This window comes from Primulina huaijiensis, chromosome 18 (genome assembly GCF_012295235.1).
Source record: "Primulina huaijiensis isolate GDHJ02 chromosome 18, ASM1229523v2, whole genome shotgun sequence".
NCBI lineage: Eukaryota > Viridiplantae > Streptophyta > Magnoliopsida > Lamiales > Gesneriaceae > Primulina > Primulina huaijiensis.
The window spans coordinates 7,214,676-7,238,298 of NC_133323.1; the positions used below are offsets into that span (position 1 = coordinate 7,214,676).

The 23,623-nt window shown below is 32.3% G+C and overlaps 3 protein-coding genes across 3 annotated transcripts in view; 1 reads left to right on the forward strand and 2 right to left on the reverse strand.

The window, feature by feature from the left end:
* Window positions 1-1,492, reverse strand: part of LOC140964970 (uncharacterized) — a 9,432-nt gene extending 7,940 nt beyond the window's left edge. The window contains 2 exon segments of the mRNA XM_073424982.1: window positions 462-654; window positions 1,044-1,492. Of these exon segments, the coding sequence (XP_073281083.1) occupies window positions 462-654; window positions 1,044-1,487 (637 nt within the window). The 5' untranslated portion in view covers window positions 1,488-1,492.
* Window positions 1,493-5,374: 3,882 nt separating this feature from the next.
* Window positions 5,375-6,438, reverse strand: LOC140964118 (uncharacterized). The gene is made up of 2 exons (XM_073423654.1): window positions 6,223-6,438; window positions 5,375-5,717 (listed from the first exon to the last, which is right to left on the reverse strand). Exons 1-2 carry the CDS (start codon window positions 6,325-6,327, stop codon window positions 5,631-5,633), a joined length of 192 nt encoding a protein of 63 aa, XP_073279755.1. The 5' UTR covers window positions 6,328-6,438; the 3' UTR covers window positions 5,375-5,630.
* Window positions 6,439-8,902: 2,464 nt separating this feature from the next.
* LOC140964193 (ABC transporter B family member 17-like) lies at window positions 8,903-10,272 on the forward strand. The gene is made up of 2 exons (XM_073423764.1): window positions 8,903-9,253; window positions 9,346-10,272. Exons 1-2 carry the CDS (start codon window positions 9,071-9,073, stop codon window positions 9,670-9,672), a joined length of 510 nt encoding a protein of 169 aa, XP_073279865.1. The 5' UTR covers window positions 8,903-9,070; the 3' UTR covers window positions 9,673-10,272.
* Window positions 10,273-23,623: the final 13,351 nt, after the last annotated feature.

A 23,623-nucleotide genomic window follows, 5' to 3' on the forward strand; every position in this document is an offset into this window, starting at 1 on the left:
GAATTAGTTATAAATAGAGCTCAATTCCTTCAGTTATTGTATCCCAAAATCAAAAGCTTTTTAGCTTTGATAAATAGAGAGTGCATAGAAAAAAAGAGTGTATTTTTTTCTTGAGTGCGGGAATTCTCTTGTGTGAGTTAGAGAAATTATTTTCTCGGTATACTCGGGTTGGGAGTGTGAGAAATATTAAGTGTATTGGTGTATACACTTGTTGTAATATTTCTTCCGGTTATAAAAGTTGCAGTGCTCCGTGGACGTAGCCTATATTGGGTGAACCACGTAAATCTTTGTGTTCTTGTTGGTTATTTTATTCCGCAAGTTTTTGGGTACTATTATCATCGTAGTCGGCATCGTTTCGGGGGTGTAATTCCCCAACAGTTTCTTCCTCCTGCTGTTGTGCAGTGAGATATCACTATATAAACATAGAAAAAATTTAACTAAAACAAAAATGATAGGTTCACCTGGCAGATAAAATACCTGCAGCATCCGATATAAAATATTCTGAAGTGCCCGATTCTTTGGATCATTCTTGTGCTTATGGTTCATATGCCTAATACTCTGAATAAAACGAGAGAACGCCAGTTTTTTCAATGATCGATCTCCTAAGGTCTGTAGCTCCATGAACAAGACAATGATCTCTGCAACATCAATCATCTAATACAAAAGAAATCAATTTCGATTCAATGGTCATTCAAAGGTACAGGAAAGAAAACATGGACTCTGAACTATTGCCAATACATGCTAGTTTTTAATCCTAATACCAAAGGCGCACACAAATCTAATATCATCCATTCACAAATAAATTCACCATTTTTATGTCAAATAATTTTCAAGGCCACACAACCCATGAAGTAATGAACATTATATATAATCCCCAAAATAAAAAACAAAACAATCAGAAAAAAACATACACAAGACTTATACAAAAACTTAAAAAACACAAGATTCCCATCAAATCAAAAAGGAGAATTTTTTTTTTTAACAAATTCAATCATTTTGTCAATAAACATAACTCCGAAAAATACACAAACAGTAAACTGTACCTTGCGATTAATCAACAGACCCAAAGCCTGAGTCACCTTCACCCGGAGTCCGGACGGCAGGGACCGTGCCGATGTTTTCAGAAACCGGGCCAACTCATTCGGAAAACCGGACAACTGTTTCGGGTAAAACTGAGTGACATGGGCCAAGAACATGCACCGTTCACCTAAATCCTTCGCAACTGTCGGGTCATTGGCGATTCCACTCAATGAGGTGAAATTCAAGGCAGCTTGTCTCTCAAAGAGCTCAAGCGATGACTTAAATTGATTGTAAATGAAGCTTAGTTCTGAGCCATATCCTTCTGGGTCAGACTTCATTTTGCTTTGCAGGTTCAGTAGGTTGTGCTTCTGCAAACCTCGTCCCGAAGCTGATATTGAATCCTGAACAAGGTCTGAGATTGGATCCATCCCCAAAACACCAATTTGAACACTGCATGCGAACTTCATCTCACTATCCTGTAGAACAGAATATAAAAAAGGAGTAAAAACATGGAAAAAGAAAAAAGGCAAGCAAACATTTACTGTAACAAGTAACATTCAAAAATCAAAACTTGATACTAAATAACAAAACCCATTTATTATATCCAACGAGCCTCGATCATCTAGTATAAAATAAACTTAGATACAAGAAAGAAATTCATACGTAAATTTACAACCTCCAACTACTCCCTCAACGTATTTGAAATTCTGTAAGAATTGTGCGGCGTAACGCGAAGAAACATGAAAAATGGAGAGATGGAAGAGGTGGCATAAAGGTGACGAATAGACAGATGGGCCCGCGATCCAAGTTTCTGCTGTGGGCCTCTAGTTGCACAATCCCATAAGAAATATTAAAATTATTAATATTACAACAGTATTTGTATTTATCGGATGGAAAATTGCAAATTTCGTTTTCACAAAAACTTTTCTTATTTTTTATTTAACCCTAACAAATAAAAAAATATTATTTTTAAAAAAGTTATTACTTNACTATTACGTCAATATTTTGAAAACATATAAAATCAAATTTGTAGAGAGACAAAAATAAATGAAAAAAATTATCATTTTTCCCGCAAGTTATGTTTAAAATTATATTTATGTGTAAAATTGTTGCGGATAAATTCTTTAATTGATGTTCTAAATTGTTCACTTCTATTTATTATTTTTGTTTGAACTCTCATATTTGAAAAATTATGTTGCAGTTTGAATTTAATTTTTACGAGTATATTTTCTATCTTTGTTAATAAAATAAAACATGCAAATGTATAATATTTCAAAATTATCGTTTTTTATTTTTGCATAAGATTGAGATTAACTTTTTTGTAATGAAAGATTAGGGATTAATTCCCTATTATGTAAGATTAATGTTCTTTTAAAAAGTTTTATGCTTGGAATCTACAATAAAAAAAACTATGAGATTTCTCTAAATTCAAAAATAGGTCCAACCAATTTAAGATATGTTTATTTTTAAAAAGTAATATTAGCAATCTGGTATACTATGTCTTGTATATAAATATGTGCTAGTGGTCATTTGCATGCATTGCATACTTGTAAACTTAAAATGCTTATCAAAATATAAAAATTTTTAATTTTCAAATTAATGATTTCTTCATTTTTGTTAAGATCGATGATGTATTTAGAGAGAGTGAATAAACAATTTGAAAAGTTACTCTAAAACATTGACAAATAATGTGATCGACTGATCGGTGTTGATAGGGTTAGCTATATAAGACCTAATTTTCTCAACTCTTAAAAATGATCATAACACAAATAGTGCAGAAAATATTATGAGGATTCTTATTAAACTTGTATGCTCAAATATAGCAAGACGACAAGATAAATAAGTGCGTGCAGTAAACGAAACGACATAAAGATTTTTATGGATATCTGGATATTTAAGCTCTTACGTCACCTCTTATCCCCTAGGAAGAAATTCAATAGAAAACAAATATACATAAAGAATGAATCCGTAGATTCAAATTGTTGAGCAACTCCTCGAACGGTCTTGACAGGAACGGTTGAGTAGGTGACAGAAGCCCTATATGATCCTTAATAATCTGATAGATGTTCTTGAAGCGAGGGTCGTTGAGCAGTAGTGAATGTGAGTATGGAGTGTACTCATAAATCTTTCAGAGAAGGCAAGCTTGAAAAATTGCTTCGAATGGTGTCAAAAATCTATTTTTTTTCAAGCTCTCCTTAGCATCTTCTATTTATAATGATCTTTACATTCGTCGATTTAATGTTCGACTGTAATTCATTAATGGAAAAACACTCCTGATGGCGTCCTTTCTTGATTCATATTACACTTTAAAAAATGACTAATTTGACATTTTCCAAATGCGGAATAAACGGTCGCTGACACCAAAAAATAACTGACTCTGAGCTATGTCTTTCTAGAAAAACATTCTGATCTTCTTATGTCTTGTTTCTAGTACATGATCAGACTACCAAATTTTCTGATAAAGTAGGTAGGATCCTTATAAGATATGTAGCTTGAAACTGAAAATATCTTACCCAACCGTTATCAGATATGTTTTGACAGAGTGGACGGTTGAGTGGTATTACTCATTCAAAGATAAATTATGATGTTTCGTGTAGCATAAAAATTTGTGGGTTGTGAATGGGTATGCAAATTGTTCGAGTCGATACAGTATAGCCTCTCCCTCTATCTCTGTGTGTATATATATATATATCTTCTATGTTAAAGCTTGGAATCAATTGTTTTAGTCTACTGAAAGCTCGAAAATGAACATCAATACTTATGATACTTGTGTTCATACATGATCTCGAGTTCGTGAGCTCATGCAAGTAGAATATTAAAGCTCGCAAGTTATTAAACCAAAGTAATCCCGGTTTGAAATCGGCTAGAACAAATATTCAAGCATCTTTGAGCTCCACTCTAATTCGAAAATTCCATTTGCAAACTGAATGATATTCTAATCGATTCCGGGAAAAAAAAAAAAAAAAACTAGAGAGTCTACTCGATTCACACGTATCTCCCAATAGAGATGTAATACAAATGGTTGTACACTAAAACATCATCAATCTAGATCTAATTTGGTGGTGATGGTTTTGCTGATGACTTATAGCCAATTTGACGAGATGAAATCTCAGGTTTGAGATCCAATGATAACAAAGCTCGTCCCTGCCTAAAAAAAAGTTTGGTGGTGGTTTTGAGGTCATCTGAGACAGGACTGATAACCACCACAACCGGATAACAATAGGTAAATGAAAGTAAATAAAATTTTTGAGAGCAGAAAGTAACAAGATTACAGCTAACAGAATAGAAATGCCAATTTAAGGATTTTCCTCCACATTTATTTCAAAAAATTGGCTTCAACAAACATACGAGGTACTACATTGAAGCCTACCTTTTTAAATAGATGTGGAGAGAAGGCCATAAATTTTAATCAACCCTAACGAATTATCCAATTGCATCGAACAGGGAATACGAACACTGGAAAAGTATATGCATGAATGAATATTTTCACCAGCATCAAATGGAGGCACAAAAAAAAACATCAGGATCATCTCCGCATTCGGTAATGTATCATGTGTTTTTAAAAATTTTACTCCATCACGAGCACTGCTACCTAGAGTCATAAGCATGTAACACGAATCAAATCCTGCATCAATGGGCGAGATTCACGACGAGGTTTTGGGACAACGGCTCGTATAACTAATTCGCCGATGTCCAATTATCAAGTAATTATGATGTTAAGGACATTGACTCTGCTACAAACGTGTGCACACGTATATCCACATTCTGACGAAAGGCCATAATTTGCAGAAGATAAAACGACACACAGCTTACAATGGTAAAATGAAACTTGAATGTATTACATATGAAACATAAAAAAGGGTATGATACTACAATTACAATGACAATAAAGAAATCACTTTCTTTTACTCTTTTTCTTAGCTCTAATCCTTTATATGGAGCGGATAAAGAGTACACTAGATTAAACCTAAAGATAACAGTATAAGCAAAGGTGAATTCCTAAGTGAAAAATGACTCCTCGTCTTTGACATGCATATCCACGGATAAGTGTACACTAGATTGAACCTAAAGATAACAGTATAAGCAAAGGTGAATTCCTAACTGAAAAATGACTCCTCGTCTTTGCCATGGATATACACTAATCTTCAAACCCATGTGCTAACAATGAATATCACATATGCTGATTAAGACATGTATAGAAAAAAAATTGAATGCAGCAGAAGAGGTACCAAACCTTATGTCCTTAACCATGCAAAAATATAGTCAGGTAGTCGTGCAATGCAATAGCCAGGGAACAGGAATCACACAGATTCACATACCACAAGAAGATAGTTGGCTTTTCCGACAAAAAGTATCAATCAATTAACACACATAAATTTTCTTATTCATCATTTTAAAGCCACTTCTGAGCAACTGGATGTACAGTGCCATCAAGTGCAAAAACTTAACAATTGCTTGAAAGATCCAAAAAGAAAGTACATGCTGACAAAATATGTCTCGTAAGATAGTTATCCATTATGAGAATTGAGCAAAGAAAGATGGTTTTACAATTCAAACAAAGATCATAAATGGCCGTCGTGCCTTCGATTGCAGATCAGCCTCATATCAGTTCAGGCAAGAGAGTCCTTTTCTCTTTGCTGTTGGTATAGCTCCTCTCTCATTCTCCTTATCTCAGCTTCTTTCTCCATTTTCTCCTTCTAAAAGTACAGCAATACATTAAGGAAGAAACGAACTCGGATCACTGAATAACTTTACAATTAACAGTGTCTTGACACTAAGTTTCATAAATGGAGATCAAAACTTGTAAAATCTCGCTTTTTCAGATCGAATGTAGGACTTTTTGCTCCCCAATTCTAGTACAACATTACATAAAACTAATATCTTACAAACCAAAAATGCCAGTGTTATGGATTAAGAATTCAATTTATGATATATCTAACTATTAAAGAAACCAAAATCTCTTAATTCCGTTTCTAATAGAGCAAGTAGGACAAAGAAACGCACTGTTCAAATAGAAAGAAACTGGAAACCATTAAAGAAAAAGAAACCCCCAAATCCAAAACCTAAAGCAGAGAAGTGATACTTATTGCATCAAAAAACAAGTTAAAGCAAATAAAACCAGAAAACCATCAAAATTCAAGCTAAAAAAAGCAAAAAATCAACGGCACACAGATTCAGAGACTCTGCGAGCGTATAACACACCTTCTCGTCTTGGCGAAGGGCAATATAGACATGGACCTTATCCATGGTCTGCCAAAAAACGAAGGCTGCGAATGTCATACCAAAGAAAGTCGCCACTTTCACCATGTTCGAAATCTGGATAATTCAACACTCAAACCCCCTCAGGTGGAAGATGGAAATCGAATTTGCCGTAAATTGCTTTTATTTGGGCTCCTTGGCGAGTTAAAACCATGAGTACGACGTCGTTTAGTTCAGCTTTAAAAAATGTACATATTAATTGTTACATAATAATGGCTGGAAAAAAAATTGATTTCAATTATGTCCCCATGAGGTTAAATTCGGTTTCAGATTGGGTTATAATTCTAATTAGGTAAATTTAATTTATAATAATAGGTAATATTTTTTATATAAATAATAATATTTTTTGTATTGATGATTTAAATAAGATATATGTTTCACAAATTGACTTGTGAGACCGTCTCACAAAAGTTTTTATATATAATGAATGACTGATATACATGGACCAAAATAAAATAAAGCTCTTAAATTTAAACTATTTCCAGAATTGCTGTTAATTTGTCATGCCCCGTGACCGGGGTTGATCGACACCGACGTTCCCAAATTTACGTTCGAAAACAACGAGCATCAGAAGTACAAAATTCAAAAACCAGTCTTTTTATTCATAATACTGAATATTCATTTTCTGATACAAACTCAAATAACTAATGTTTTACAGCGGAAATGTAAAACTAGACATAACAATGTCTTAACAGATGCAGCGGAAAAACAAAACATAAATTGAACTAGGAAATAACAGTCTTCTTCACCTGCTCCAGAACTTATTCTGCTCTTCTTCTTCTAGCATTTCTTCCTTGTTCTTATCTGAGATGGGTTTGGTGGGTGAGTGATATGGTCGTCACTCAATAAGCGGATGCGGGAATAACTCTCAGTTTTCAAAACCATTTTCAACAGAAACAGTAATACAAATAATATACAGAAACTCTTACTTTCAAAATAGAAATCGGTATTCAGGAATAACAGGTTTCAGAACAGAAATCAGAACTTAAAATTTAGCAAGCAAGCACTGAGCACATTCGTGAATTTCATGGCTAAACTGATATCAGTCTCCTATATGTTATCTCCTCTAAGGGGTGAGGCCAATAATCAGTAATCATGATTCAGTAATCAGGAATGTTTCAGAATATATATTCCTACCATTAGTTCACTAGGTTTCAGTGCTTCAAGAATCAGATATTAGAAATCAAAAATACATATACTTTGCTTCAAAACAGAAATTATCAAACTGGTTTTAAGATATTTATATACAAGCCTACTTACAGTAATTTGCTAAAAAGTTTCGGTTGAAGTCTGAAATCTACTTGCTCTCGCTATTGGATTTTAATGCTCAAATTTCAAGTGATAACTCAAGATTTGTGTTACACCAATTCAGAGATTTGAGTGTGTTATTTATAGGCAAAACTTCTGACTGTTAGTCTCCCAATTAATGGCCATAATCTGCCATCATGTGTCATTAACAGCCTTTATTTCATGTTAAATGTTTCAGTTACAAGTCATAAGCAGAATCAGTAGCTGTCTGCTGGAAACTCGCGCTACTAAACTCTTCTGTTACTGGATTCTATCTGCTGGAAAAATACCAGCTTCTGAAATATTAGTTGCTGCTGGAATTGTTAACTTCTGCTGAAATTTTTGCATTGATGCTGATTATTGCTAGCTGCTACAAAATACTAGCTACTGCTGGAATTTCGGTTTCTCACATAATTACATTTGCCTTCTTGTAGGAAAATTGTTAATGTTTGTAGCTTCCCATTTTAGTATAAAATATTGCTAAGTTTGGCAAACTTGATATTCAATCCATCGACTTCAAATGTTGGTGTAAAATGAAAATTTTAAGCATATTCTCTATTTTTAAGTACTAAATTTTCCTTCCAAAAGGGAAAATAACCCCACAAAATCCAAGACTCACTAATCCTATTTGACTGGAAATATATATATTGAATCCATCAATGAATTCTCTCTATGTGAAAACTACAAGTCCATATTTTGGTAGATGAGATCCTACCTATGTAGGTACCCTCACTTCATTTCAACGGATAAGATCTTGCCACACTTACAATTTCCAAAAAAAAAAGTGAGTCCTATATATGCATGGGCATATCTTGGTCATCCATCCTATCATGGGGGCAATGTCCACATGGGTAGGATGAAATAAACCCCATATTTTATGCCTAAACAAAGAACTTCAATGACATTTGGCCAAATAATTAGCCTCGAAGAATATTCTTACATAAAAAAGGTCGACGACCTAAGGATGTAACAAAAAAGCGACATGGGGGCGGGTTTTTTTTATTTTAGCCTAAGTTCGAATTCAAATATCTACTTTGTCAAGAGAGTTTATGTTATTACACCACTAAAAATTGTGTCAACTATGAATATTTTTAGTAGCACAAAATATGAATTAAATATAAAATATTTTCCTCCTCGAATAATGATCTCTACTCGACGTTCTCGACATAAAGAACAGTTAATCAGTTGGTTTATGAAGATAAGCCTCATAAAGAAACCACTTACTTTAGCAGTATTTGGTTCAAATGTACGGAAAATACTAGAGAATGATCGAAAAGATGGTGACAATATTAATTGAAGTCATCCATACTCCATTGAGTAAGGCCAAATGTTTAGCTAAGAGTGTCGGCTGGCATATGATTGCACTTTGAGATAGTCCAATGGAACCAAGAACAAAACCACACACTAACACTTACAGATTCCATATATCTACCAATATCATGAGATTTCGAAATCTTTTGAATGATTCGCAGATTAGTCGCATGAAAAATTACTCATGTAGGAAATGGGAGGTAAAGGTGGCCTTTTCAGGTATGCTGATGGTGCCGAAATGTCGCTGATGCTGATCGGCACCTTAGGGATCTTGGGAGATGGGCTAATGTCACCACTTAATATGTTTGTTCTAAGTGGTATCATTGATGAGTATGGGACTGCTAATCTGTCTATCGCTAACGAGGTGGTGGATAAGGTATACTTTTTACTTTTGAAAAGTTTGTAGATTTTGATTCTAGTTCTCTTTTTGAGAGAAATGAATAGTTTTTAGTTGTTTTTTTCATGCAGTATGCGCTGAGGTTGCTGTATGTTGCTCTTGGAGTTGGATTGTCAGCGTTTCTTGGTATGCAGATAATTGTTTTATATATTGACTTTTTCTTAATCAAAATGTTGGTTGTATGCTTTTACAGAAGGATTATGTTTGAAAAGAACAGCAGAGAGAGGTCTCGTATACGAACGGAGTACTTGAAATCGACACTTAGACAAGAAGGTGGTTTCTTTGACAGTCAAGGTGCTTCATCCTCCACTTTCAAAGTAGTTTCAAGCATCTTTGTTGATACACACTCGATTCAAGGTGTTATAGTTGAGAAGGGTTTTTTCGAGTTAGATACATAACCGCCTAGCTGAATTCTCTGCGTTCATATTTGGCCTAGTGATTGCCTTTACGCTTTCTTGGAGACTTGAATTGTCTTCTCTCCCTTGTGCATTGTGTTATCTCCAGCAGTGGTATTTAGACAGTTAATGACGAACATTGGGATGAAGAACAAAGTTGCTTATGATGTTTCGGGTGGTATCGTGGAACATGCAATATCCTCAATTCGAACTGTTTACTCATACATTGGTGAATGTCAAACTCTTGAAAGTTTCGGACGAGCTCTTCAGTTATCCATCAAGAATGGACACACCGGTTTTGCAGGGATTTAACCTTAAAATAAAGCTGGCAAAACTGTTGGCCTGGTAGGAGGGAGTGGTTCTTGGAAATCAACATTTATTTCGTTCCACAAAAGGTTTTACGATCCTGTCAAAGGAGAAATATTACTAGATGAACACAAGATATATAGGCTGAAACGCAAATGGTTGAGAACCCAGATGGGATTGGTGAATCAGGAGCCAATTCTCTTTGCAACATCGATAAAAGAAAATATTGTGTTTGGAAAAGACTACGCTTCCATAGAACTCGTTATAAACGCTGCTAAGTCTGCAAATGCACATGATTTCATTGTCAAGTTTCCACTCGGATATAAAACTCAGGTAAAAGATTAAGTTTATGTTATACATCAACTTCTGGTGTGATTTATATTCATAAAGTTCTGATTTTATGTCATCAGGTGGGGCAATATGGATTTTCATTATCATGGGGACAGAAACAAAGGATTGCTATAGCAAGGGCTTTGCTTAAGAATCCAAGAATTCTCTTGCTTGATGAAGCTACTAGTGCTCTAGATGCGCAATCTGAAAGAATAATGCAAAATGAGGCATCCAGTCCTCACCGTTCACAGATGAGAAACATGAGAAAACAAGAAAGGAATGATGCGTGATTATACTCCTAAATCTTACCGCAGTGTAAGATCAAGCTGGCAAAGCAGTCCTGTTTCGCCATTTATCCCTGCTTTAACCATGAGCGTGTTTCCTGGATATGCATGCTTTCATATCATGACAGTGACGATGAAAAGACAGATTATTCATATTCTCAAGATATTTCTGTAAGAAAATTGTGACCCGTAAAATAAACGTATTGAAAATGATGACGGCCATTGCCAACAATTGTTGAAAAAATTTGTACACGGCAGCCTCGAATTTTGAACATTGAGATACGTATACAAATTTGGTTTAAATCTCGAGCTCCCAAAACACTCGGTGATGGTATGAGTGTGCCTATAAATACCGAAGGCATTGAGGTCCCTAAACACACAATCTCATACAGAAAATACATCATCTAAAGGAGTGTTGAAGTGTTTAGAAGGCTTCAATTGAAAAGAAATCAGAAAGCTTCAACAAATTTTCAATGGCTGGAGGTAATTATCGATTAAGCTTCCGCATATTATATATCATGTTCATGTATACGTAAAAAACATGATTTTGATAAAAATCCTTAACATTTGGTATCAGAGCAATTATACATCTGCCTTGAAAATTTGTTTTCATATCATGAAATTTTGGGAAAAGAATTTAAAGTTTTACGTAAGAAACTTGAAATTTAAAGTTTGGAGATCATAATATTAAGAAACTTACCTGAGAATTTTGTTCTCGGTTCCACCTTTAAAATCTTCCTTGAAGTCTTGAAAATTGGAGAATTTCTAAAAAATTTTGAATGAATTTTCTCTACGGGAAAAATTGCCGAAGATGTTGCAGAAGAAAAGAGGTTGAAGATAATTCTGCAAACTGACTTCAATAATGAATTATGAATTCAAATAACGTGCATATGTGTGGATAAGAATAAGTTTGATGGAGTCTATTATCACAGACAATGAGACCCACACAATTTAAAACAATTAATACATGTTCAATTTTTCCTTTGATGTGCCGATGTCTCAAGTATCATCATCATTTTTTTTTAAATAATAATAATGTGGTACCCACGATAATAATTTAGTTTTTTATTATTAGTATTGTTTTTAAAATAAAAATAATAATAATAATAAATAAATAAATAATGATTAATGTGTTATTAAGTTATATGTATAATTCAGTATATACATATAACATTTGGTTAAATAATTGAACACATTAAAATAATTTCAAGTTTGACGTAATTTTTAATACATGTTTAAAAATTATTTTTGCATGTTAGATAAAATGTCAAATATTATGAATACTTGTTTGATGTGTACATGCAAATTTAATATTATACTTGCATTTATTTTTGAATTTTTTTAATACAAATTGTATTGAAAATTATTTTGGTAAATCAATATTCACATTATGTTCATATTAAATTATATTAAGTTGTTTATAATTTGAAATGAACATATCAAGTAAGATGTGAATATAATATTACAAAATAAAATATTTTAGATATTCACAAATGAACAATAATCCTCACTTTATCACTACTCTGATTGAAGAGAAAAACTGATGAGGAGCCCACAATTTCAGGTAAATGTGATCCTCACTTTATCACTACTCTGATTGAAGAGAAAAACTGATGGAGAATGTATTTGTTCATATTAAGTAAAAATGTGAATATAAAGTTATTTAATGAAAAATTTTGGCTTATAAAGATTCACATAAATGTGGATAATTAAGTTGAATAATAATTATAAGGTGACGTGAGAAAATATGATCTGAGAGAGTTCTTCATAGATCGGTTTAAACTGCCTTGACTAGCCACTGGTCTCCCTGAGGAACGTTGGTCTGTCTAGGAGTTAGATATTTAAAGGGCCTTAGCTCTACCTATCTTTCCTGGGAACACTCTTGGAAAGTGTTGATTGCGAAATAATTATTATATAAAGCATTAAGTAAAGCCAAAATTTTGTCCAGTGAACCGTATAATTTTAAATAATTGAGAAATAGCCACAACATCCTTAATTATGGAAAATTATGCATTAAGTGGATTTGGATCACATAATGTACATCAATTGTAATTAATTATATAAACATAATAAATTTTACCTCACAGGGATTTTTATTATATTTATATAACTAATTAGGTTAAAATATCAAATTATATTTTCTTAATTCACCCACAAGAGTTAAGGAAAATACATTTTGATAGTTTTATCATAAAGTTACAGAAAAATCTTATTGAATTAAAATTTTAGCCCACAGGCAAATTTTATGTCACTAGATTTTTAAAACATGAATTACATTGGTAAAACATGATATTGTCTCAAAATTTTAAGCATGTGATATTTTGTGCAGTTATGCAACCTGCGAGTTTTTCTGATATGAAATGTGACATTCCCGAACTAAAGGGCGATAATTATAAAATATGGAAAGAAAGAATTCTTCTTCAATTAGGGTGGATGGATATTGATTATGCTATACGGAAAGATGAACCATCTGCTATTACTGAAAACAGCATTCCGGATGATGTTGATCTTTATGAAAAATGAGAGCGATCTAATCGACTCTGCGTAATGTTCATAAAGATCAAAATCTCTGCTGGTATGCGTGGTTCTGTCGACCAGCATAATAATGTCAAAAAATTACTGAAGGCTATTGATGAACAATTTCAGTCTTCAGATAAGGCACTTGCAAGCACCCTAATTATGGAATTCTCTTCATTAAGGCTCACCAGTGTGAGAGGTGTGCGAGAGCACATCATGAAGATGCGGGATATAGCGGCTCGGCTCAAGACACTTGAAGTGAAAATGTCTGAGATTTTTCTTGTGCACTACATTTTATGCACTCTTCCACAGCAATATGGACCCTTCAAAATTTTTTACAACACACATAAGGATAAATGGTCAATTAATGAATTAATGACCATGTGTGTTCAAGAGGAAGGAAGGTTGTTGATGGAAACGAGTGATAATATATTTATGACTACACAAGGAAAGTACAAGAAGCAAGCCAAAGTCAAAGGAAAAGGGAAAGGAATAATTCCACCCCAACCTGACATTAAGAAAGAATCCAAGTGTTTCTTCTGTAAAAAGACGGGACACATGAAGAAGGATTGCAATAAATTTAAGGACTGACTTGAAAAGAAATGTATTCCTACTTCATTTGTCTGTTATGAATCTAATATGATTGATATAATTTATAACACATGGTGGATTGATTCTGGTTCTACAATCCATGTTACAAATACCTTGCAGGGTATGCAAAACCTAAGGAAGCCAATTCAAAATGAACGGAGCATCTATTCAGGAAACAAGATGTCTTCGTATGTGGAGGCTATTCGGACTTGCTGCCTTATATTGGATAGTGGTTTTATTTTAAAATTGGAAAAGACATTTTAGTTCCTAGTTTTTCTAGGAATTTAATTTCAGTTTCAAAACTTGTACCCCTTGGTTATTCATTTCATTTTTTGGATAAAACAATAAATTTGTTTTATAAATCAAATCTTATTGGAAATGGTACAATGGTTGATGGTCTTTTCTCTATTTCTTTACAAAATAATAACACCACTATGCATGTTCAAGGAAGTATTAAAAGATGTGTTATAAATGAAGATTCCTCTATATTGTGGCACATGAGATTGGGACACATCTCTATAGAGAGAATTAAAAGATTAGTAAATGACGGAGTACTCAGTACTTTAGATTTTACTGATTTTGAGACATGTGTGGACTGCATAAAGAGAAAGCAGACCAATAAGTCTAAAAACGGTGCCAAGAGGAGTACAGAAATATTAGAAATCATACATTCAGATATTTGTTGTCCAGATATGGACATTCAAAGTCCGAAATACTTCATCTCTTTCATTGATGATTATTCAGGATACATGTATATCTACATGCTTCATAACAAAAACGAAGCACTAGAAGCCTTTAAGGTTTTTAAGGCTGAAGTGGAGAAGCAATGTGGAAAACATATTAAGATTGTGAGAACAGATAGAGGTGGAGAATATTACGGTAGATACACTGAGAATGGACAGGCACCTGGTCCGTTTGCGAAATTTCTCCAAGAACATGGGATTGTTGCCCAATATACTATGCCTGGTTCTCCGGACCAAAATGGCGTAGCTGAGAGGAGAAATCGAACATTATTGGACATGGTGAGGAGTATGTTTAGTAGCTCTAAACTTCCTAAATCCTTGTGGACTGAAGCTCTTAAGACAGCTGTGTATATATTAAATCGAGTTCCAACTAAGGCTGTCCCAAAGACGCCATTTGAGTTATTTAAAAGTTGGAAACCGAGTTTGCAACATATACGCATTTGAGGTTTTCCTTCTGAAATAAGAGTCTACAACCCACATGAAAAGAAACTGGACCCAAGAACTATAAGTGGATATTTCATTGGGTATGCCGAAAAATCCAAAGCGTACAGATTCTATTGTTCATCTCACAACACTAGAATTGTGGAATCAAGAAATGCAAAATTTCTTGAAAATGACTTGATTAGTGGGAGTGATCATGACATAGTCTTTGAGAATGATCACATTAATGCACAACCCTCTTATTCAAATGACAGATTGGTCGTTATTCACACCCCTCAAGACCAAATGGGTGTTACGGAACCGATTACTGATGTTCCACAAATCGCTGATGAAAATCCATTAGATCAAGTTGTTAATGAAGGAAAACAAGAAATTGTTGATCAACCAAACAACCTAAGGAGATCTACTAGAATAAGAAGATCAGCTATTGCTAGTAATTATGTTGTGTATTTACAAGAATCGGACTTTAACATCGGAGCCGAAAATGATCTTGAAATGTTTTCACAAGCCATGAGTTGTAATGAGTCAAAACTATGGTTTAATGCTATGAAAGAAGAGATGAATTCTATGACAGTTAATGGAGTTTGGGATTTTGTTCAGTTGCCTGATGGTGCAAAAGCCATTGGATGTAAATGGGTCTTCAAAACAAAGAAAGATTCATTAGGCAATATTGAAAGGTATAAAGCAAGACTCGTTACTAAAGAATTCACTCAGCAGGAAAGAATCGATTATAAGGAGACGTTTTCTCCTGTATCTAAGAAAGATTCTCTCCGTATCATTCTAGCATTAGTTGCACATTTTGACTTAGATTTGCAACAAATGGATGTGAAAACAGCTCTTCTCAATGGAGAACTAGAGGAAGAGGTTTATATGAAACAACTTGAAAGATTCTTCTCTAGTAATTATGAGCAATTGGTTTGTAAGCTTAAGAAATCTATATATGGATTGAAACAAGCTTCCCGTCAATGGTATTTAATATTTCATGATGTTATCTCTTCATTCGGATTCGTTGAGAACCTCATGGATCAATGTATATACCAGAGGGTCAGTGGGAGCAAGATTTGTTTCCTTATTCTATATGTGGATGATATATTACTTGCAACCAATGATAAGGGTTTGTTATATGAGGTGAAACAATTTCTCTCTAAAAACTTTGATATGAAGAATATGAGTGATGCATCTTATGTCATTGACATTAAGATACATAGAGACAAAATTCGAGGTATTATAGGTCTGTCTCAAGAAACCTACATCAACAAAGTTTTAGAGAGATATCGGATGAAAGATTGTTAACCAAGTATAGCTCCCGTTGTGAAAGGCGATAAATTCAATTTGAGCCAATGCCCAAATAATGATCTTGAGCGGGAACAAATGAAAAACATTCCTTATGCTTCTGCTGTCGGAAGCTTAATGTATGCTCAGGTTTGCACTAGATCTGACATTGCATTTATTGTTGGGATGTTGGGAAGATATCAGAGTAATCCAAGTTTAGATCACTGGAAAGCTGCAAAGAAAGTAATGAGGTACCTTCAAGGGACCAAAGATTATATGCTTATGTTCAGACGAACTGAGAATTTGGAAGTAATTGGCTACTCTGATTCAGACTACGTTGGCTGCATTGATTCAAGAAAATCCACTTCCGGATATATTTTCATGCTAGCTGGTGGAGCTGTATCTTGGAGAAGTGCAAAGCAGACATTGACTGCTACTTCCACTATGGAAGCTGAATTCGTATCTTGTTTTGAGGCAACCTCACATGGTGTATGGTTGAAGAGTTTCATTTCAGGGCTTAGAATTATGGATTCTATATCTAGGCCATTAAGAATATATTGTGACAATTCAGCTGCTGTTTTTATGGCTAAAAATAACAAAAGTGGTAGTCGAAGCAAGCACATCGACATTAAGTATTTAGCCATACGAGAATGTGTTAAAGATAAGAAGTTACTTATCGAGCACATTAGCACTGAATTGATGATTGCGGATCCTTTGACTAAGGGCATGCCACCATTGAAATTTAAGGATCATACAGAAAGAATGAGACTTGGTTCTTTTATGTAATTTTGTTGTAAAAACAAAATTAATGAAACTCATTAAGTTATGTTATTTTTCATATTCAGTTATGTACATATTCAGTTACCATGAAAAATATCAATAAAGTTGGACCTCGAATAAACATAGGGTTTATTCAATAAGTTATTTCAGAGATATAATACATTGTGATACATGGAAGATAATAATCATTTTTTACATGACATATCGCCATGATTCATGTATTTTAATTTCTCCTATGATAAATGAGATATACGGGTCAAGTGGGAGAATGTAAGAAAATTGTGACCCGTAAAATAAACGTGTTGAAAATGATGACGGCCATTGCCAACAATTGTTGAAAAAATTTGTACACGGCAGCCTCAAATTTTGAACATTGAGATACGTATACAAATTTGGTTTGAATCTCGAGCTCCCAAAACACTCGGTGATGGTATGAGTGTGCCTATAAATACCGAAGGCATTGAGGTCCCTAAACACACAATCTCATACAGAAAATACATCATCTAAAGGAGTGTTGAAGTGTTTAGAAGACTTCAATTGAAAAGAAATCAGAAAGCTTCAACAAATTTTCAATGGCTGGAGGTAATTATCGATTAAGCTTCCGCATATTATATATCATGTTCATGTATACGTAAAAAACATGATTTTGATAAAAATCCCTAACAATTTCCGCTTGGCGCTTACTTAAAATGAACGCACCTGATTCCTGAATAGAGAAGAGCATTTCTTGGATGTTTGGGAGCAGCGAGCTTTGGAGCAGTCCAGTCTTTTAATGCTTGTTTCTTGGGATCCTTAGTCGCTCTATTCTTGTCAGATGACAGATCAAAAATAAAATCAGATATCAAATTTTACTGCCTTGTCTTCTTATCTATAGGTGTTATCAGCTTTGGCAATGTAATCCAACACTATAATTTCGCAGTCATGGGAGAAAAACTAACAAAGAGGATTCGCAAAAAAGTTCTTGAAAATATTCACTTTCGAGGTCTCCTGGTTTGATCAGGACCAGAACACAAGTTCTGCAATCTGTGCTCGTTTGGCCAGAGAAGCCAGTGTGGTTCGATCCCTGGTCAGAGATCGATTGTCTTTACTAGTTCAGGTATTTACAAGTGCTTTTGTGGCTCACACTTGGGCTAATTATTACGTGGAGAGTTTCGATAGTGGTGATTGCTATACAACCATTTATCATAGCTAGATTTTACTCGAAAAGTGTGCTGATGAAAGGAATGTAAGAAAGGGCACAAAAGGCACAAAATCAAGGTAGCCAGCTAGCAAGTGAAGCAGTGGTTAACCACAGAACAATAACCACTTTTTTCCTCTCAAAAGAAAATCGTAGCCCTCTTTGCAAAAACGCTTAAAGCGCCATGAACAAAGAGCATAAAACAATCTTGGTTTTCAAGTATAGGCTTGTTCATTTCCCAATTTCTTACAGCAGCTTCAATAGCTTTAACATATTGGTACGGAGGACGACTAATGAACAAAGGGTTACTTAACTCAGAGCATCTGTTTCAAGCGCTTTTCATCCTAATAAGCACCGGTAAGAACATTGCAGATGCAAGAAGCATGTCATCAGATATAAGGAGCAATGTTGTAAAATATATCTGAACTATATTAGACAGGAGAAGTCACATTGAGCCAGACGAACCCGAGGATATCAAGGTCAAGAAAGGACTAAAAGGCAGCATAGAGTTGAACAATGTTTATTTTTCCTATCCCTCTAGGCCTGATGTAATTATCTTTCAAGGTCTTGGTCTCAAGATTGAGTCAGGAAGACGGTGGCACTTGTGGGACGAAGTGGTTCGGGCAAAATCCACGGTTATGGGATCGATTGATCCCATTAAAGGAATGGTACTAATAGATCATCAAGATGTCAAAAACTACAAATTGAGAGACTTGAGATCACACATAGCATTGATTAGCCAAGAACCTGTGCTTTTTACAGGAACCGTATATGAAAACATAGTATACAGCATGGAGAACGCAGCAGAATCCGAAGTTACCAAAGCTGCAACACTTGCTAATGCTCGTGAATTCTTAAGGTATGCTCTTTCTTGATTCATTGCATTAAAAAAACCACAGTTCTTTTCTTCTTCTTCTTCTTCTTGTTTTTTTTTTTTTGGATTAAATTCTCAACAAATTCAGTTCGTTGAAGGATGGATACAAAACTTACCGCGAAGTTTTTAAAAAAAATTGAAGATGATAATGACCATTGATCTACAAAGAGCAAATCTTCCCTACCACTCTTTTATTTTTTTTCTAAATTTTTTATTATTTATTTTAAATATTTAAAACGATCAGATTAATCTGACCGTTGGATTTTATCATTTTAAAAAATTAAAAAATACAGGCGGACGCTTCACCGGGCGAAAAGAATCCACACAGGGCTCGCCTAAAACATCATGTGAGGAACAATACTCGTAGCATTGAAATGGGGCGAGAAATCCCACTTCATCGTCAGGTCAGGGCTTCCCCGTCCATTGTACAAACTCTCGAGTATTTATAAAATTAACTTTTTACCCATTTTTAATGAAATCAGTTTCATCAAAAAAAAAAATCTTAAGTATTTTTAGTTGATGAAAGTGATGAATTTCAAGCCTCGTCCATTATACAAGATCTTACGTATTTTTAGTCGACGAAGGCATGAATTTTAAAAAATTGACGGATATCATTTTACAAATTAACTAAATAACAAGGAGTGGCTCTCATGTGAGACCGTCTCACGGATCTTAATCTGTGAGACGGGTCAACCCTACCCATATTCACAATAAAAAGTAATACTCTTAGTATAAAAGGTAATACTTTTTCAGGGATGACCCAAATAAGAGATCCGTCTCACAAATACGACTCGTGAGACCGTCTCACACAAGTTTTTGCCAATAATAAGTGGTTTTAAGCCTATGATGTAATCTTGTTTGTCCGGAGAAAATGAATACATTTAAAAAAATATATGGTGCCTCCACATTCTGTGGGGTTTTTTTTAAAAATATTATAAAATAAAAAATTCATTATAAAAATGTTGCAAAGTGAGAAGGTTTATAAAACTATTACAATCTGAGATTCACTGCTGCGGATTCAGAGTTATTTAAAAAAAATTTAAAAAGAAAAAGAAAAAGGAAGTGAGGCACGGATTCAAAGAATCCGTGACAGACTGTCACGGATTCTAAGAATCCGTGTCCACTTTAAATAAATGCTTTTCTCCTTCAAACAACATGTATTCCCCTTCCATTTCCTCTACCGAAAATATTTGTTCCTCGGATTCATTCTCGCAACTTATTTCCTTCGTCCGATTCATATGCGCAAAATCCATTTTTCCTACTTCGACCTTGTATTAATATTATTTGTTGATTTTATCATCCTTTTCATTTGAAGATATATCAAGAGGTAATGTTTAATTTCGTTGATAATATTATAATTATATATTAAGAAGTAATATTTTCTTTTGTGTAATTTTTTTGATAATACTTGTCATTTATTTCAGATATTAGCACCGTCCGTTGATAATATTACAAGTTCCGTATAATTACATCTGAGAAGGTAATTTAAGTAATTTTTTTAATATTTTGTTTGTATTATTTATATTATATTAATGTAATTATAATTTTGTTCACTAACATTATATGATTAAGTATAATTTAGTTAAATAGTATATTTTTAATATTAATCGCGATTTTAAAAAATAGTTGGAATATTAAAAAAATAATAAATATGATATTGTGAATTTTGAAATATTTCAAGGTTAATATTTTTAATGTAATTAATTTAATTTAATATAAGAATGAGTTAATATTATTGTACTTAATATTAGCAGTTATGATATCAAAAAGAACTTACATTGCCGAACATATCAGGTTTAATTTTCACTTATATATTTTTAAAACAGTTTAATATAAGATGCACGAGTTTAAAACAGTTCAATAATAAATATAATGAACAAAAATAACAACGTTACCTCTTAAGATTTGCTCGTATGAAATAAATTATTAATCAACGAACAGACGGAAATATTGACGTTGCGCAAAATAAAAATACCGAAGACGGAAGAATATGTCACCGATGATCCAACAAATTGAAATGCCGAGAACAACCAACAAATCGTCGAATGAAAATACCGAATGGAATGATCGGGGAAGGTGCAAATAAATTAAACAAATTAAGATCTTCATGTTCTTCTTCAAAATATGAAAATAATGGCTTTATCTCATTATTAAAAAAGTACATTATTTATACTAATGACATTAAATATTTACCTATTCGTTTTTATTTAGATTAATAAAGATCTTAAATCACAGTAGTTTTAAGTGATAACAATAATAATAATAATAATAATTATTATTATTATTATTATTATTTTAATTACAATAATTAGAATATTTGTAGTATTAGTATAATTAAAATATTTATAGTTATTCATATTACTATTGTTATTATTAAAATTATTTGTTACTATTATAAGTAAAGACAGTATAATTATTTACAGTAAGTAGTTTATTTACGTATTATAAATTATTAATAAATTTCGTTTAATATAAAATATATAGTAACAATTATAATTATATTGTCTTTAGTAGTTCTCTAAAAAATAAATAAATAAACAGAATAAAAAAATTTTCAAAATTGTTTTACTACATATAAAATTTGTTACTAAAAAATTGTCTTTAGTAGTTATAATTATTGATTTTTTTATATTAATTTATAAATTTATTATATTAACAATTTTAATAATTAAGAGTATAAAAAAATTTAAAAAGAATAAAAAAATAAACAGAAACAAATGAAAAATTTACAAGATAAATTTATATTTTTCAAAATTGTTTTACTACATATAAAATTTTTGTCACCTTAAAACTTAATTTAATTACTAAAATAAGACTTTTAAGTAAATTAATTCAAAATATATCATTGAATAAAAATATATTAGTATTGTTATTATAATAATTATTATTAATATTAAAATTAATTCAAAATATATCATTGAATAAAAATATATTATTATTATTATTATTATTATTATTATTTTAATATATACATGTACTGTCGAGACGTGCAATTTTGAAATAATTATAAAGAATCATTAATATTATTATTTTTTTAAAAAGGTAACTACATGTAACGCCTACCAAATAGGCGTGTTACATTAATTTTACAATTATATTTTTCTTATCTTTATTTTATTAGATTATTATAATTAACACGTTAAAAAGTGAAAAAGTCTCTAATATTAATTCATTCTCATATTTACATACTATAATATAATTACATTTTAAATACGAACTTTGAAAATGACACACCATAATGATACAGACGACCACAAGAGTTTTTTAATAAAAATTTCTTTCTGTAAATTTAAAATGACAAACCATAAAAACCCTCATTTCTCAAATGTACCTCTTGATTATTATTAAATGACATCCTATTCTTTTCGTGTAAGGAGATGACTTTAAAATCTGCACATTTAAATATCGTAAATACCTTTTCTGTCTGCTTCTTTATGGCTTGTTTACTATGATTTTTATATATAGTTTTTTTGATAAAATAAAAAATTTGGTCAAAAAATCACAATATCATATTTATCATATGATACAGAATTCTTTCCAAAAAATACTAACCTTGAAATATTTTCAAAAATCACAATATCATATTTATTATTTTTTTAATATTCCAACTATTTTTTAATATCGTGATTAATATTAAAAATACTATTTAACTAAATTATACTTAATCATATAATGTTAGTGAACAAAATTATAATTACATTTATATAATATAAATAATACAAACAAAATATTAAAAAAATTACTCAAATTACCTTCTTAGACGTAATTATACGGAACTTGTAATAAAATCAACGGACGATGCTAATATCTGAAATAAATGACAAGTATTATAAAAAATATTACACAAAAAAAATATTACTTCTTAATATATAATTATAATATTATCAAAAAAATTAAACATTACCTCTTGATATCTCTTCAAATTAAATGGATGATAAAATCAACAAATAATATTAATACAAGATCGAAGTAGAAAAGATGGATTTTGCTCAAATGAATCGGATGAAAGAAATAAATTGCAAGAATGAATACAAGGAACAAATATTTTCGGCGGATGAAATGGAAGGGGAATACACGCTATTTCCGTGCCCCACTTCCTTTTTCTTTTTCTTTTTTCAAAAAAAAAAATTAAAAAAAGTTAGAATCTTGTTAAATCCGCAGCAGCAAAACACGGATTACGGCTGTCCCTTTTTTTATTTTTTAAATTTTTTTTAAAAAAACTATGAATCCGCAGCAGAAACATTCGGATTATTATACTTTTGTAAACAATCTCAAGTTGCAACATTTTTATAATTAGTTTATTAATTTATAATATTTTTTAAAAAAAAACCCATTCTGTGGTGCCCCCGATCCTCTCACCCACTTATGATGCAATTATGTCTTCTCATAAAATTTAACATATTTTTTATTATCTATTAATTAATATATTAAAGGGCAGATTTCTTGCAAAACTAATTTTTAGTGAAATTTCCCTATTTCAAATTTATCCTTTCATGCCGCTCGACGGGCTAGCCAGCTGTGTCAGTTTAGGCAAGCCGGCCACTATTTTGGTAGATGAGAAATTCTCAATCTAATTCATTTATTTTATACACAAAAACTCTTGTGAGACGGTCTCACGGGTCAATTTTGTGAGATGGAT

Coding starts and splice junctions, on each gene's coding strand:
- LOC140964118 (XM_073423654.1), bottom strand. CDS start 6,327: ATGGTGAAAGTGGCGACTTTCTTTGGTATGACATTCGCAGCCTTCGTT. Junction 5,718..6,222: donor CCCTTCGCCAAGACGAGAAG/GTGTGTTATACG, acceptor CTGTACTTTTAG/AAGGAGAAAATGGAGAAAGA.
- LOC140964193 (XM_073423764.1), top strand. CDS start 9,071: ATGGGAGGTAAAGGTGGCCTTTTCAGGTATGCTGATGGTGCCGAAATG. Junction 9,254..9,345: donor CTAACGAGGTGGTGGATAAG/GTATACTTTTTA, acceptor TTTTTCATGCAG/TATGCGCTGAGGTTGCTGTA.